The sequence below is a fragment of the Neolamprologus brichardi genome, chromosome 19, assembly GCF_056152115.1.
Source record: "Neolamprologus brichardi isolate AB-2024 chromosome 19, ASM5615211v1, whole genome shotgun sequence".
Taxonomy (NCBI): Eukaryota; Metazoa; Chordata; class Actinopteri; order Cichliformes; family Cichlidae; genus Neolamprologus; species Neolamprologus brichardi.
In genome coordinates, this window is record NC_142122.1 from 7,197,097 (window position 1) to 7,215,105 (window position 18,009).

An 18,009-nucleotide genomic window follows, 5' to 3' on the forward strand; every position below is an offset into this window, starting at 1 on the left:
GGGTTATCTTCACTCATGTCTTTTCACTCTATGTGTTTATACACCACTCAGCATTTAATCATTATTATTATCATTAGGGAGGCTGTCCCTCCCTAAGCCTGGTTCTGCCCTGTTAAAAGAGAGTTCTTCCTTCCCGCTGTCACCAAGTGCTTGCTCATAGCAGGTTTTTTTTAATTGTTGGTTGGTTTTCTCGCTATTCTCTGCTTTTTACCTTATGATATAAAGTGCTTTGAAGTGAATTTAATTCAATCTTTTGCTATTTTCACTCACATCAGGATACAGTCGATCACTTGGAACAACTTTGACCAAGTCACTGTACAGTTCAGGTGTTTCCTTTAAATTGTCATCCAGTTTTTTGTTTTGCTCAAATGACCAGCATCTGCCACACTAACTAAATTGAATTTATATTGGAGTATGCTACTGAACATAACCCGGGATTTAGTTTGCAATATCTGCAAGCCTCATTTTGAACTAAAGGAACAGTCTTGTTGTTCTTCTTCTTCTTTTATTGTGTTCAGATTTGCTGTACAAATATCTTCCTGTAAGATGAAGCTGTGTAAGCCCACTCACTCTGCATGTACAGAGTTATGGCTCTTGTTTTTTTTATAGCTGTCTCTTCAAAATGAAAAAAAAAAAAATAGACTATGAGTCAATCTAACTGAAAATAAGCCTGGGAGGCTATATTTTGGGCCAAATATACTTATTTCTTACTCTTCTCGTTTCTGGCCTTGAAAATACTTTTCCTTTGCTTGCGTGTCCATTTGTATGGTTTCAGGATGTAGTCCCAAAAATATTAAGAATATGTTTCAGGTGTTCCCTGCACCTTTGGCACAGAATCCCCATATTTGACACCTTTAAATTACATTTTTAACAAGAACCGCATCTCTTTCCCTTTCTTGCTCCCCTGGGGGCCAGATTCATAAAACTCATGACTGAAGCTGCGTGTACGAGCACAGGCAGAAATGCATCCTTTTCATTAGATTCATAAAGCCGTGCATTGGCACGGTCGTCTTTTATAGAGCTCAGTCTTCTTGGCTTGTGCTCCTTAATTAATCATTTGCATATAAAACACTGTTTGCACCAAATTGCTTCTGGAACTCCGAACAGAATAAAAACCAGAGGATAAAAAAGGCTGTCACCTTTATGTTCATAGAAAAAGAGAGAAGTGGTTGTACTACAAATGCGTGGGCGAGGTCCTCCACTAAATGTCTGACCGCAGCATTCTTATGGTGTGCTCAGACCAAACATAATGTGAAGCTTTGCCATATATATCTTTCTAACGCACATTTAAGATCGCTTTTGGGGGTAATAAGAAATTCAAGGTTTATAAGCTAACTTTTTCCTGTACAAACACCAGTGAACATGTGCTATTTGTTGTACATCGGACCCTGGATGAGGTGCAGAAGTCGAGGCTGATTTCATGACTGGGAGATGTCCAGCTAAAGGGTTAATGTGTCTGCTGGCTACCTCTGTAGGCCCCCTTTTGTATTCCCTGCAGCACCTCCCATTCCACTTCACTGAGCGTGCGCACACACACACACACAGTGACACAGACAGGAGGATGTACACATGCAGACACAGACAGACAGGCAGGATGATGGATGCACACACATATACACATCGACACACTACTTCTCTTTTTACACTTCACCCCTCTCGAAGTTGCCCGCTGTCTCTTATCATCTGTTCGTTCACTCTAAAAACCCCACGGACATATGGACCCCTGAAACCTGCAGTTTGTCTCTTTGCAAAGACACACACACACACACACACACACACACACACACACACACACACACACACCCTTCCCCATCCACAGTGTGGGCCAACAAGTCTATTGGATTTTAATGATTAGCGGACCAGCTTCGCCGTGACTCATTAGTGGCTGTCGTTTTTCTGTTGTTTATTTAATCCTCTCCTTCTGCCTCCACCCCTCCATCGTTTCCCCTCGCTCGCCAGCCTTTGTGAGAAACGAGGGCGGACATCTGCCGTCCGTGGCTCCCTCTCCTTCATCCCTCTCCAGCCAGACCACCGTGGAGGCGAGCGTCCGGCTATGGAAAGGGAGGACTTTGTTTGCGTGTGTGCATGTGTATTTGAAGAGTATTAACAATTGTATTTTTGGACCAAATGTGCGACCCAAGATCGCTGTTTGATTTGCTCAGGGGGGTGGAGACGGGGGGGTTAAGGCTCATCTGGCATCATCTCATTTGGCACACATACTGCTATAGTGTCAGAATTAAATATGATATTACATAAATAGGTAAAGTACAGAGAATCTATTTCAGCATACAGTGAAACGGGTTGTTGGACATGAAAAGACTGCATTCTGTGAATGCATCCAAATATTTGAGGGAAGAAAATCTGGCTCCTAATACAACATCCCCACATAAACTCACTGATTATCCAAAATTATGGCATTCCAAGCTCCAAGTTAAACATCCTACTGAGAGAGAAATGGTCTGTCAGTGATCTGTTTCAATTACAGCAATAACGACTGATAGCAATTAAAAATTGATTATTATCAATCAGTTATACAGTCCCCTGGGGACTAAACGGCAGAGCTATTAAGTAAATGTAGATTAGAGTGCTGTACTGAAGCATAATTTGGAAGTACTTAGTATTTTTACTGTGCTAAAAGCTAGAAGTAAGATTTAAAATGACATGCATTCACATTTTAGGAAATTTTAGTGTTATAAAATATATAATGCACTGTAATTCTTTAAACTAACCAAAAGTATCAAATCAGTTCCACCCGAACCATTTACAACAACAAAATATTGCTTACATGTTAATCCACTAGTAAAAATAGGGATTTATACTGTTATGCAATTTCATGTATGTGTTACTTTTAAGCAAGGTGACAGGATATCCTTCTTTCTGTGGGATTGTGAAGCATTTTTTATCCCGTGTTCCCTTGTCTAACATCTTGAGATATTGTCCCAAATATTAACTGGCTCTGCAGGACATACCCTTTTCTACAGTGTGTGCATGTGCAGTGAAGGCTATAAATGTTAGCCTATCTAATACTAAACTCATTATGGAAAGTTACAAGTCACCAAAAAAAAAAAAAAAATCAAAAATAGAAATCACAAGCTTTGCAGAATTTTGGTGAATATGATGGAAACTACCATCAAAAAATGAAGAGGAAGTGAGTGCTGCATACACTGCCGTAATTGCTGGAGTTTCAGTTTTGCACAGGAGAAAACATGGCCTGATGTGATGTAGTATCTGTGTCATAAGTTAGCAAGAGAGTTTGAAACACTGCATTTGACCTTTACATGCTAAATTACAATACCTTTGTTAGAATCTGGTCACTGATTTTTTAAGTCTTTACCTGTCCTTGTAGCCAACTCTGTGTGTGGGTGCTAGGCTGCCAGCACATATCACATACCTGTAAGTGCCAACAGCCAAACTATGAGCTAGACAGATGTGAACTCTAAGTTTTCTGTGATGCACTTTTACTAAATGTTTCCATAGACTGCTTGGATTTATGTCCTTATACACTGACGACTTGATACACTTAATGTAATGAGCCTCCACTGAAGTGTAGCCAATGTGGTACACGGTGCTGCAGGATATATGTGAAAGGCAAGTGCCCCGGGCCCTCACAAGTTGCCTCAAAAACAGAGTTCCCTGTTATGGTCAAGGAAGTATAAAAATGCATGCCATTTTCTCCAATATGGACAACAAAACTATTTCCTTCAGGGCCCATTGATACTACGATCGTTAACAGGGTTTTTAACGGACTCAGAATTGGCTGTTGGGGGCTGACTGAACATAACATAATAAATCTACATGAAGACAACAAGTTTTACCTTAAATGGCAAAATTGTAGGCATTTTCTTGTCATTTAAGGCAACATAACAAACAAGATTGCTCAGAGGGCAAAAGTCCTCCCGAAGGCAAGAGCTATACTACAGTAAAACTTTGTTTTTATTACAATATGATGACTTCAACTTGTTATTGGAAACACAGACATCGTAGGACATCAGATGGGAAAAATTAAAAGTGTGTTGAAGAGTTCTTTCCACCACCTTTCAGAGGATGTATTACTCAGTACGGTTTCTTGAGATTTTTCCAAAGGTCAATTTTGACCATGGGCTCAATGAAGGTCAAAGTCAAATGCTTGGCCAACCTAGATAGTCGTGTCTCCTGAGGCCTAGTATATTGTTGAGAAGTTTGAAGGCGATAAAAAAAAACCAAATTGTGGGTAATACAAAAGTTTTTTTCACATTTAGTGTGACCATGACCCAGATTTTACCCAAATTTAATCTGTTTGCGCTGTTTTTTTGCATCTACCATCACAAAAAATGTGAAAATGACATCTTGAAAACTGTAAATCTTAGACTGCTAAGAAACAGACAGACAAACAAAATGAACTAATTACATACTGCCTTCTTTCAGGGGAGAATAAAAAGGGTGCATTATACTAGCTGCAAGAAAAACCCTGCTTTAATAATTTAGCGCTAACATATACATGCTCCTCGTATTTAACTCACGGACCTGTTGCATTTTCTCCAAGTCCAGACTGGGTCTCCCTGGCTCCCCCCCGTAGCTGTGCCGATACTTTCTGTAAGGTGCTGATTGGTCAAAGTGGGTCAAGATGATGGGTCGTGCAACCGGCGGCACCACCTGCAGCTGAAATCGCATGGGGGGTGGCTTGAGGCTACGTGGTGGGCTGGAGCTGAAAAGTACAGGGCTGGGGGAGGCAGCCAGGCAAGCACCGCTCTCCCCCAGCGACCTGGCGGAGGCGGCAGGCGACCTGCAGCCACAGAGGTCCCGCACCTCCTCATCACTGGAGGCACTGCTGTGGTGATCGCCGTGGCGCTGGGATAGTGAAGACACCCACTTCCTGTTATCGCCGCAGCTGATTCGCTCGAGTTCTTCCTCTGAAGAGTGGCGATCCAGATTGGCATCTAAAAGGAGGCGCAGGCGTCGCAGCCGTGCAGGAGAGAGGGGACCCTGGTTGTGCTGCTGGCTGGTGGCCAGAGGGGTGAGGGCACAATTTCTCCGCCTCTCTAGGAGAATTAAAAACTCAAATTTAAAAAATTTAATACGATTATAATTTAATATCGAACAGACCAGTTACACTGAAACAAGGTACCCCTCTGCTCTCATCTTTTTCCTACTTTTAAACTAACCACTAGTCAGATTTATCTCTCTCTCCTTCCTCTAAAGGACTAGGAAAAAAGTCACCAGGAATCCTAATAAAGGCTAAGTAATCATTCCAGATTACCCCAACTCTACACTATCAACATATATATTTATTTTCCATTATTCTCCCAGTCCTTGGAAATCAGGGGACAAAGACAATCAATGTAGCTGACACGCATCAAAAACTACTTGGATTTGTTACATAAATCTGTTGCATTTGCTTTTTTTTGTAAGGTAAAACATGTCCAGTAAAAGTGGGCGTTCGGCAACTTATTTTTTTGAATTATTTGCACCTCCTTCCAGTAGCAGAGCACTTTATTTTCATCTTGTTTAAGTGCTATAAACTATAAAGTCAAAATTGTGAAGTTTACCAATTTATTTTACTATGAAAATCTAATTTTACATTGACGAAAAGTTGAAATTGTTTGTACACGCTGTCAGTTATAGTTCGGTATCGGCGGGTCACATTCAGAATTTAAAAGAAAGACAAAATCTGAATCAGTCAAGAAAAGTGCAATGAATACATCTACTTTTTAAGGTGTCTGAGAGATAATGAGATCCCAGACAACGTAGGTGCTTTAAAAAGAGCCAATGAAATTTTTTAAAATCCTAAAACTAGAAGCTTTATAAATGACCTCAGTGCAGCTGCTATTTGGCCATATTTCCTTTTTCTAATGAAACTTCTGCCAGCAGCTTTCTGAAGTAGCTGAAGTTGATTGAAGTGAAACGCTTTTCAAGTTTCCTGTAAGCAATCTGTTACGGCCAACTACAAGTATAAGTATGAATGGCTCTTTCAGCATCCTCTTTTCACCTTTACTGGATTTCTTAGGTGATTAAAACTTTTTTCGTTTCCCAGAAAACACTGTAATAATTTGAAGGACATTTCCAGAGTCAAAATTCTCCTCCAGTAATCAGTGTTCCCCTCTAATCTTTATTTTTGACCCAAAACAGAAAGTCATCATCTATTTTCAATTAAAGGTGACTTGCCTGGCAGTGGGAACATACCTCTGTCAATCTGTGCAAGCTCCTGGTTCTCCCCTTCTGAGTCATCGCTCTCCCCTCCCTCTCCGCTGCCATGGTAGGAAATCTGGAAAAAGCATCAGCTTGTACTGTAGGTCAAACATGCAATGCTAAATTAACCCCTCATATCCCCTGCTGATATGAATCTTAATATTACACACACATACACAAAAAATACAAAGTTTATCATACAAGGATATATGAGGGTCCTTCTCTTTCAAGCCAAAGAAAAGGAAGATTTTGGTCTTAGATCGTGACACTTGGTGTGGGTGTAAAACTGATTTGTTGGCAGTTTTAACAGGGCTTAAAAGTGTTTTTTTTAGCCCTGAATATTTCATGTGTATATCTCTTTTAGTTCACAGGTTTTGACAGCAATAATGCAAACTAAAAATCACCAAACTTTAACTCACTTTTATATAATTCCAGAGCCTTTACGTTAGAAAATATTCATACCTTGAGAGTAAAATTTTGCCTGGCTTCAGTAAACATACACAAGTTGCTGTACAGAAAAACATTCAACCTAAACCAGACTGTCTCTTTAAAAATCGTTTCCTCCTCTACAGCAGCAACAACAATACAGATACCCTGCAGACTGCAAAGCTAACAGTTAAGTAATGCGCCTCACACTCAGTAATTACCACTCCGAGGCTTCGCTGAGCAGCTGCCATCTGTGCTTGAGCTTGTGTGTACGATGACACACATACATCCACACAAACATACAGTGTCCTCCCTTCTAGTGTGTAACACACACACACACACACACACACACACACACACACACGCACACACACGCCACCTCCTCCTCCTCTTTCTGAAGGCCTTCAAAAAAATACAGTGAAAAAGGGGAAAATGAGCCAGGGTTTCAAAGACAAATACAGGGAGGACAGTATTCAATTCATATTAACTGAAAGTTCCAGAGTATGCTGTTATGCAACAACATCAAGGCCGTTGAAATCACATTATTCACATCTTATATCAGCAGTAATAAGTAACAGGAGTTTTGGCCGACTTTCTGTCAGCCAAAACTCCTATTAATCATAAATGTAGTTTCCTTAAATTGCTACGGACCCATGTAGGCTAAACTGACTGAAAACATGTCATACTTACAGTCCAATGTGTCATATCAGTGCAGACCAAAGAATAGGCCAAAGCAAGTCTGATGATGTAACACTGCAAACAGTCTTTCCACACTTTATGTTGCTAGCTCAATGATTTTTGTCTTTCACAAAGTAGGACAGTGTCTAAATGACCCTTGAAAACAATGTTAATTTATAGATGATATTTTAGACTAGACCAAAAAACTCTGGGACCATCTAATAAGAGGTTTTTTACCTCCTTGTGATTGGCCATTTACAAATGTTTAACTGGAGTGTCCCCCTTCATTTAATGCTTCCTTTAAAATCTTCAGTTGCTTATACTCTCCAAGAGCAAGTCTGATAACATCAAAAAGTCACATCTGAGGAGGTTTTAGCAGGTATGCAGGTAAACAATCCAAGCTGGGTGCGAAAGATGGACATTTTTTCCCAAATGGCTATTATCAAAGGCTTAGCTTTCTATTATTTTTTAATCAATTTGAATCCTTAAACAAAGATTTGCAGAACGGATCTGGTGGTAGGTTTGTGAAATGAACGTAGCCTGTCCCAGTTTACTTCCACCAAGAGCTGAGGTGCTCCACAGACAAGTCCCTAATCTATTCCAGATTTTATATGGTCTAACACAGAGAAACAGATAATCATACATGTCATTTGCCAATTTAGAATCACCGGTTAAATAAACATGTGTGTATCCGGAGTATCTAGAGGAAATGCAAGCAGGTTTTAACAGAATATGCACAACTCCACACAGAAAGGCAAAGTAGATTTGAAGAAGGAACCTTCTTGGTGTGAGGTGACAGTGCTAGCAGTAGGTAGTAAGCACTACATGCCAAAGTTTCCAATTTGACCAAGTGCTATGTGCTAAATTAATATGACTTATTCCCCAAGTATATAGCATACTACCAGCAATGACATGGCTCATCAACTAAAGGCCATTCGGGGTCGCTATAGCTCAGGAGCTACAGGTCCTCTGTTAATCAGGAAGTTGATTGTTTAATCCCTTGCTGCTCCAGTCTGGATGCCAATCTATCCTTGAGCAAGATACCGAACCCCAAGGTTGGTCCCAGATATCAGCTGACTACATCAGTAGTGCATTTAAAATTTGCACCCAGCGGATAAGTCAATAGAGAAGCCCAGCTAATGTTTCCCCAAGTTTTTCTCTGATGCATCCATTGTAGTATGAATGTTAGACACCAAGCACTCATGTAGGAAAAAGCATGGAAAAGTGTACAAAACAGTCCATTTCCCATGAATGCAATTACTACATTTATTGACAATCTAACAACAAGAGTTTAAGGAGTTTAGGGAACAACATGGCAATGCTTAAAAATGAAAGGCAACAATTAACAGAACTTTTTAACCCTACAGGAACATTAACTGAAGCAATAAATATCCTACAAATACTGAAACGAACTGAAAACGAGCTACAGCTGAAGATGCTAAATCGGAAGCTCCACTTGCTCAAAGTAATTCATTCATTTTAAAAAAAAAAACATGCCACCTTCAGGAATCTCAAGGCAAGATGTTCTAACAATGTTACCGCTAAAGATTTTTAAAAAGTTATCACCAACCATTTTCTAGAACATATATAGAGGATGCTATCCTATCTTAATGAAGAACATTTTGGGAACAAAATATAAAATTCCATTACAGTAAAGTCATCTAAAAGTGTATTATATTCCATGCAATAAAAGAGTGTAGCCGTCATGCTTTTCACTGGTGCATGAGCTGTGGGAAGAATACTCAATGAACAGACCCAGAGCCAGTTCACAAGACAAAACCCCTTGGCTGAGGGAGTCTCGAGTTAAACAGCTTCACTTCATGAACTCCATATGAAAAAGATGTTGAGGAATAACTGTGAGGAGGAAATGTGTTTTGGCAAGTGGTTGGCTTGGGCTTCAACTCCACTGTATACTACAGAGAGTTATTGTTGGGCAGCATCCATAAAGCAGTCGAAATCCTGTTAACATTACTGTTGTAGGATACCAAGAGTGAACTGGTACTAGTTGCGGGTTATAAACATTTTAGAATAGAATAGAATAGAATAGAATAATCCTTTAATTGTCCCACAAGGGGAAATTTGGTTGTAACAGCAGCCAAAAAGACAAATATACAAAATTTTAATTGTACTCAGAAGAGACAGGAATTTAGTCTGAGTCGCTTAAATAAGTTTTCACTCACAGTGAGATCACCACTGAGATCAAGTTAGCAGCTTTTGCTTCTCTGCTTCTTTGGAATTCTGAAAGCTTCTCCACAGACAAATCTCTGTCAGTCGGAAAAATGAATGATTCTGATAAATTCTGGCATGTTTACATTTTACATTTTCATGCCAATGTCCATGAACATGCTCTGTCTGCATCTTGACCCCCCACGCCCCCTCCAAAAAATGTGAGCTTAAAAAAAAAAAAAAATCCAACACTTACAATTTTGCCCATCAAAAAAAGGAGTCTGCTAATGCATGCTAATCAGTTGGCTAAGGATATATGGTAGGAAGTCCTCCCTCGATGACAACTTTTTCCAAATGATAACAGACATTAGTAAAGTGGTTAAACCACAACAGAAACCCCATGTGTGTAAGAAGCATGTGGTTGTGGTGGCTGAAGGTGACTCGTGTCTGGAAAAAGACAAATCAAAATGGCAGATGGTGGAGTGGCTCATGGTCCTTTGACTGTGACTTACAGAAAGATATTTTAATGCAATCAAAATCTGAAAATAGAGCAACAGCTATTCTCTTGACCCCGGCTGCGGTCAAACAGACCAAAAAAATGACTTCCTTTTCCTAATCACTTTACCTTGATCTCGATGGAAAACATGTCAAGGAAATTTGTAAAGGGGAATTTCTAAGGACTTAGGAAAAGTGAACCACTGTGCTCGGGGAATTCGACTATACTTACATAAGACTACTTAACAATGTGAATGTTGTTGACATGGAACTAGCCGGAGATGACAATGACATCCATATCTTAAATACTTCATCTCATGGAGGTCACAGTGATTGTGATTAGTTGCTTATCAAGTCCACTCATATTTTCTCATCCTACTGGAGAGACGATCTTATTCTGACTTTCTGGGACTGAAGTCAAGACAGTCCTAAAGACTGCAAAACAATAATGGACATAACTAATGCAAACTAAATGATAGTGAACCTTAAAATGACTTTGATCACTTTGATAAAGCTCATAATCTTAATTGTTTAATCATAGAAAATCTATTCTCAGAGTTAATTTTTGGGTTTAACAACACTGTGTTAAAGAATCATACATATTAGCAGGTTAGGTCACAAAATGGAAAATGCACTGTTAATATTTATATGATTTCTATTACTTGTTATTTATGTTTATTTGTTTTCACAAACTGATGGTTGCTATGAATTGTGGGACTTTTCTTTCATAAAGGATGCTCCAAAGTACCCTTTGCTAAAGGATGCAATAAATGAAGCATTGAGCACTGATATAGTGGTATCGTTCATTCATTCAGATTCATGGAAATCTTCCTAAGCAAAAATGACTTTAACTGGAAACCTCTTCAATTAAAAACGTGATAAAAATTAACAGAAGAATAACTTTTACCACATTAAAGTTTGAGGGAGAGGATATGGCTCCATAGGGCTAGACTATCTAGCTATGAGACTTTAGAAGTTCTTTGCTTCTAGTTTCTCACCAGAAGGGGTTAAAAGACCAACAACAGCTCAAGCATGAACAGAACGAGACCCCTTCCCATGAACTCAAAAGCTACTACAGCATCTGATAAATTTCTCTTAATGCAAAACAAGTACATATCAACAGATGATAAAAAATAAGCTATGCAAAATCTCCTCTGGGAGTGTGAAGCAAAGCCGTGGTGCATGCATGAGTATTTGAATAAGTTTCACTTTGTTTTTCTAGACAGCAAAAACTTGGCGTGTGACAGTTATCTGATATCAGGTATTACTATGAAAGAGAGAAAAACTTTGCATGTGTTCTCAGTGAACCACATCTGATACGGGTACTCCTTTGGCACAGCTAGCTACAACAAACTCTAGCTATTGCTTAACTGACATTCACCATCACACTGTGCTGTAGCACCAGCTGTTCAGCTCCAGGGTATGGTGCTAATGGTTGCTCCCTTGCTACTGTAAAGTGAGCAGTATTTCACTTAGTAGTCTGCATAACATAATGAGTTCAGTTCATGCATAATGCTCTGGTCAAGCCTGGACTGCATAACTCCAACTTAAAAAGGCTGCATCATAGACTATGATCACGAACAAATACAGATATTACGATTTTTTATTTTCTTAGCATTTTTATCCATCTGATAAGAAAAAGCGTAGAGCTTATGGTTTACCTTATATCCAACCCAGTATTAGCAAAATGTGCCTAACAAAGTATCTGGTATGGACTTCCAATTTAAACTTTTGAGCAACAAACTAATAAATACTACAATATCACTCACTAAAAAAATGAAGCCCAGACTCTCTTGGATGCTACGAAAAAACAAACAAACAAACAAACAAAAAAAACCCCAGAAAGTATGATATAGATAACTGCATTAAAATGCTCTCACTCCAGAGCTCTGGTTCAGTAAAACCAATCAGCTGACAGCAAGCCTAGCAGACAGGTAGCAGCTACAGTTGCCCAAGTCTGACCTGTGACTCAAACAGGTTCTAATAACATGATTAAAATACAAACGTTTGCTTTACTTAAAAAATGAAACCATATACAGTTAATATATAAATATGGAAATGAGCAATATAGACTAAAGCAGTTTTTCTGTAGCAGGCAGTAAACATGTTCATTTCTGCTGTAAAGTTGGACATTTTAACATGGTAGTTTATGGGAACTGCCTCATTTTTTATCCAGCCTCAAGTGGCTATTAAAGGAATTGCAACTCTTTAGAGAATATGTAATAACCACGTTTGACTTGTCACAGCACCACACCAGAGTAGGTATGGATTACAGAAAAGTGGGTGGTTCCTTGCAAACAGTATTTCTGCAAAAGTATTTGCATGTGCACTAGCAATAATATATACACAATACAATATCGCTACATTTTTGTCCATTTAAATGTAGCAAACTTAGACACTTTCTAGTTCTTTCAGGCTGCCAGTTTTTATCCAGTTTCAAACAATCAGTTTCAAAACAATCCCAACTATTTACAGACTTTGTTTATCTTAATACATTTGCTAAAAATGGCATATAAAGCAGTAGTGCCCCACCTGTAAGCACATTCTTGAAAAATTCTTTCAGCTCTCATAAATTAATGTTTTAAGATTAAGTTTAACATTGCGAGAAAAAGGATTTACAAGGTTCATCGACATTAGAAGTGAGCAGAAGCTTACCTAGCTACTCTATATCTAAAGATTATATATTATGTTGTGACTGAAGTACACATTGAGAGCCAAGAATGAAACACAATTAGACAAAAAAAGACAAGAACCTAATCCAATGAAGGTTATGGTTGGATATGTCAATATTTAGAAAAAAAGACAACTTATTATTGGGCTTCTTAATAAATGTTATCATATGTCTTATGATGAGTTTATGATCTCCTCCAATCACTTTGGAAGTAGGTGAAAGCTGTGCGAGAAACATCTGCTTGGCAGGAAAGTTTAACCTCTCACCCAGCCTTCAGTCCACCAAGAAAAGCTGGCCAAGAACTATATGTGTTCTTTTACTGATATAGAGAACTATATGCAAAGAAAAAAAAAACAAAAACAAAACACAAACACAACCTAATCAGGAGTTCAATCAGCACAACCTTCCATGCTCATTAGCATTGCACTAATATTTAAGGTCCCAATCGCGTTGAATCTGAAAACAGGTGTGAAAAAATATTTGAAAAAGCTTAATAACCCTCCACTGTCATTCTCACATTGTTGGGAGGTAGCTCTGCAGTGACAGCATTCAAATATCATTTTGATGTTAATCACTGGTGGTGATTTTCATCTTCCGGTCCAACTACTACCCAGGTCTGTGCTGCTACTTTGCATGACAAATATTCAAATTAAGTTTGAGGTGAGGGTTTGGACTGCTGTGAGCTGTGGGTCTGCACTACACCTGAGAATAACTCCACCAAACTAACTACAAAGCTCAGTAATAGTAAAGTTATATAGTACTTAAAAAACATTTAGAGAGTTGAAGTATGACAGAAGAACTTTAAAATAGAAAAGGTGACCTTTATGGACCAATATATCAGCTGATATACGCCCTGTTGACTCATGTTGGCATAACGGCAAATAAGATAGCATTTACAGATGTCAGTGACCAATATGTTGTTTGAGTTTAGAAAGCCTACAATGGAGAGCTAAAAGTTATCCATTTCCCTGGAAGCAACATAAGAATAACTATCCACAAAATCAACATGATTTCATTTAACTCATTTAACTGTTGGAAGTGACTACAAGTTACGTTATACAAAGTTATTATGACACACAATGAATCACGGCTACAGGATGACCCTGGAATCAATGTAGGCATATGCTGCTTTGACTAGCCACTTATCCCACATACTATTAAGGCCCTTGAAAGTTTACCCAAATTGCACTTTTCACTTTTTCTTTCAGTGAATTGTGGAAAATGAAATTAAACATTTGGGGTACCAATGCCTGCTTCTGCTACTCTGTATCACAGATAATAAACTGCTAGTGTGTTGCTATTTAAATTATGATACACATTTCACCATACTGATGTTCCTGAAACATGGATACTGGGGGAAAAAATTCTCATATTTTGAAGGTTAAATTTTGCAGGGCTTCATTAAATGTGGTATACTTATTATACCAAACAAATCAGCTGATTCTGGAGCGGTCGGGTAAGAATTGTGTTCAGATTTGGTTGACCCATACATTTCCTCACCTGGTGATTTGCTGATATTTCGAGGAAAGTTTGAGTGATACTTTTGTTTTATTCGCAGTACAGTGTTACAATAGTCCTGAATAAAAAGACAGAAAGAAAAAAGAAAGAAAGAAGAGAGTGCCTGAAGTTCATTTGGACAAATAAGCAAAAATGAAAATGAGCCTGCAGGAATAAAGCATAGAAACTGCTATTGTGTACACATGCAAACACATACAAAGACTTGTGTGTTTGTGTGTCAAGAACAGTTGAATGAAATCCTTGTCAGTGCCTTGCATCACTGAGCAGCTTGCTAAGCTGGATCAATGGCAATGTCACAGCGTGCGCACACACAAATACACACCGCCCAGTTCACACACATATCAGCTTTGCTCTGCCCTTCCACACTGTCATGGACACTGTCACACTCCATTCCCCCTCTCATAAAGACACACAGCATAGGGACAGACATGCTTGCTTGTCTTCAGCTCACACTCAGCTGGTGGATCTTCCTCACAGTAGTGTAGCTCTAAGTGGTTTTAATCTGTCGAAGCTCCAGGACCTTGAGAGACCGTTTAGTCTCTTTTAAACTATCCTGAAGCCAATACATCAGCTTCTTTGGGTCTGTAAGGGCCAAAGCAGCAAGGGGAGGAGTCAAAGTGTACAAGAAAAAACTGCTGCAAAGATTTAAATCTGGACCATAATTTCCCAACTTTTACTAGGAATAAAATATCAGCAGCGCCACACAGAGTTCAATAGTGAGGTTCATGTCCTTCGTATGGGTTTATGGATTATGCGTCATAGTGATGTTACTATCCAAAGTAGATGAGCTACAACACTGTGAAACAATAGTATGTGCTCTTGTAGAAACTAGAAATCTTTAAGATATCAGCTTTAACAAAAACTGTGTTTTGTTTCCAATGTTGTGGAAAAGATCTACTCTATCCACAATCCGCAATTTATACCGTGACGTCTGTGATTGCTGGTGGTCATTGTTACCATGGAAATATGAATGTTTAATATTCACAAATACTACTATAAAACATTACATGGATTAAACTCAAAAGGTTTGAAGGTTGCTGTGGATTTTGCATATTCTGTGCATGCACTGTGTGATAAGTAGTTCCTGTGGCTCCACAGTGTAGTGGTTTACACACTCCCTTAACAAATAAAATATTCCCTTTAGTGCTCGGGAAAAGGCACAAATCCCACTAAGGGTGCATCAGGAAGGGCATCTGACATAAAAATCTGCTAAAACATATAATTAGAGCCTACTGACCCCTTATACATTCAAATTAAATCTTTTTATGGTCATGATTAATTTCAAAGCTGGTTGGCTTGGTTTGAGGATTAAAACTCTTTGTACAAGGATTTTCTGGAACGTCAATGGACAGAATGAATAGGAATTTCAATTCTGGAACTGGAGCCCTTACAAAGTGGGCAGTTATTGTTAAGCTCTATTTAGACAAGAGGCTAGATAGCAAAGTTATCAGCTAATGGTAGCTAGCTTGGTTAGGTCTCAATCACACAGGGCTAAGGACTTGTCACAAAACCCGGGAATCACCGGTCACTAGGGAAACGTGTTTTCCCCAGATGGTTAGGAGGTGGTTGCCAGACGGTGCTTCAACAAATGAAATCAGTGCAAAGATGATGCTGCACCAAAATCATCCTTGTGATTATTTCAGTCGCTAGCAGATTTCAGATAGAAACTTACATGGAAGACACAGACTTGGATGTGGACACTCACCATTTACCCTTCGAGCTGCAGTGCTACTTGAAAAAGTGTGACACGAACCAGAAACATTCATCTACAGAAAAAATGTGGGGCTTTAACACTCCAACCAGCACATTAGCAACTGTTGCCTCGAGGCACTTTATATTGAAAACATGCAACAATAATACAAAGAAAACAGAAAACCCCAAAAATCAGTCGCTTTGAACTTTTACTTCAAAGTAAAAGTTGTAAAAGGCACTTTTACTTTGAAGGTGGGAGTTCTTCATTTTCAGTTTGCGTTGTACTTTTCAATTTAATGATCACTTGGTAATTAGTTTGCAAATTTGTGCAGACAGTTAATGTCTTTCATGCAAACTATTAGCGACAGTGACAACATGCAAGCGACCAAAACAATTGCAAGGAAGTATTGCCACTGCATACTTCTTTGCAACCTCCACCAACCACTTGCAAAGTGGTGGGAGTATTCCCAAGAAGCTAGTGATTACAGGAGCTCAATGTCTGGTCTCTAGGGCTGCATCAGTAGGACATTAATAATTGTTTTCCACAGCAACTGCCAGTAACCACTCACAATAAGATCAAAGAATAAACATTTTTCCCTCATGACTCAAGGTTGCCAGATGGTTGCCAACCAGTCTCCAGGCCTCAGCGAGCTTCATCCTTCCAACTGAGTGATAAAATACTAAATACTATCTTAGTGACAACAAAAAGCAGGACCAGAACAAAAAAAAAAAAAAAAAAAAAAAAAAAAATCAGCCATGATGGAAAAAAAACAATCAAAAAAAACATTTTTTTTTCTGTTTGTGGCTTTGTGTCTCAATAATCGACATGAGTACACTTTCTATCACTAACTAAGATTCTAAGATCGTACTAAGCCTTGATTATCCTTTAAAATTCCTTCAGTCAAAGGTGCTCCATTGGCTGCCTCTTCTTGAATCATTACACTGCATTAGTGCAGGTCCTGGAGCAGGGGTCATACCAGCAGAAATTCCTTATAAATCACCATTGTACTGGTTTAAGAGTGCTGTGCAGAGGCTTTCACAGGCCATCCTGTGCCAGTCCAGCATGAAGGCAACCAGCCTTGTCACAACCCACAACTCACTTTTCCCATCACTACGACAGGCAGAACGTTTCCACCAGTGAGCAGATCAACAAACACAAACAATAGCAGACAATAGGGATGGCACACTTTCCCCCATATCCACCTCCAGGCCTTTGAATGGGCGCACTTTGGCACAAAATGGCTGCCATGCGACTATACAGTTGGTTGACGCACAATAGTGTTGTAGATGGAGCAAGTCAGTGACCCGTGCAAGATACAATTCACCGTTCAACTCCCCAAAAAGAGGCATTATGCAAGCTGAACAGCCAGCAACAACTGAGGAGCACTTACATGGATTCTGTGGTGGACAATTGGAGGGTAAAGATGTAGATGTGGGGGCAGCTTGCAGCAATAAGGTTTTTACTGAAATGTTTGTTTGTGTACATCCTAAATGAGCTTCAATTTGTACCCCCACACCCACCCCGAACACACACATGCACACTCTGAACTACTTCCACCTGCCTTTCTCTTACACACAGGAGGCCAATGTTTCTCAGTGTTTCTCCTTTCTTATATGACAGCGAGGCAAACATGTTTAGCTCAAGGTGGATTTTTAAGACCTTAACTTGTAAACACCAGGGAAAGTCCTGTAGTAGCCATGAAGAGTAAATTCCTTGATAATGAATGAGGCTGAGAGTACCTCCAAAAACACGCACAGCAGTGATGAAGCTCTAGCCTGTCCCACAGAAAGAAAACGCTATTTAGGAATTGGTCAAACAGTAATAAACAAGAAGTCAAAGTAGCTCCTAGAAAGACTTTACCTCAAAATTATGAATAGTAGATAACAACTAATCGTTAAGATAAAGGATACATTGTTCAAACAGGCAGCTTGATGTAATGAATAACTTATAATTCAATTTGTAACTAAAAGTAATGGACTAATGGTTAAAATAGCGTCCAAGAGTCATGGGTAAACAGCTGAGACAATTTACTAACCAAAACTGATAAATGGTCAGCAGATGTAATCACTAAGAGTAAACAGTAAGCTGAAAGTGGTCCAGATTCAGTTTAAATAAGTCCAAATGAACTAGTTTGACCACCAGAGGTGGTGCAGATGGAGGAGTCCATCTGATAGGGCTTTGTGGCCACTCGGGGTGT

At 39.1% G+C, this 18,009-nt stretch overlaps 1 protein-coding gene across 2 annotated transcripts in view; it reads right to left on the reverse strand.

The window, feature by feature from the left end:
* The window catches only part of si:dkey-16j16.4 (uncharacterized), a 31,733-nt gene that overhangs the window by 13,066 nt on the left and 658 nt on the right, over nt 1–18,009 (reverse strand). For both annotated transcript variants that reach the window (XM_087833094.1, XM_087833093.1), the window contains exons 2-3: nt 6,160–6,241; nt 4,504–5,018 (exon numbers count right to left, since the gene is read on the reverse strand). In XM_087833094.1, the coding sequence (XP_087689220.1) occupies nt 4,504–5,018; nt 6,160–6,241 (597 nt within the window). The remainder of the gene's footprint in view (nt 1–4,503; nt 5,019–6,159; nt 6,242–18,009) is intronic.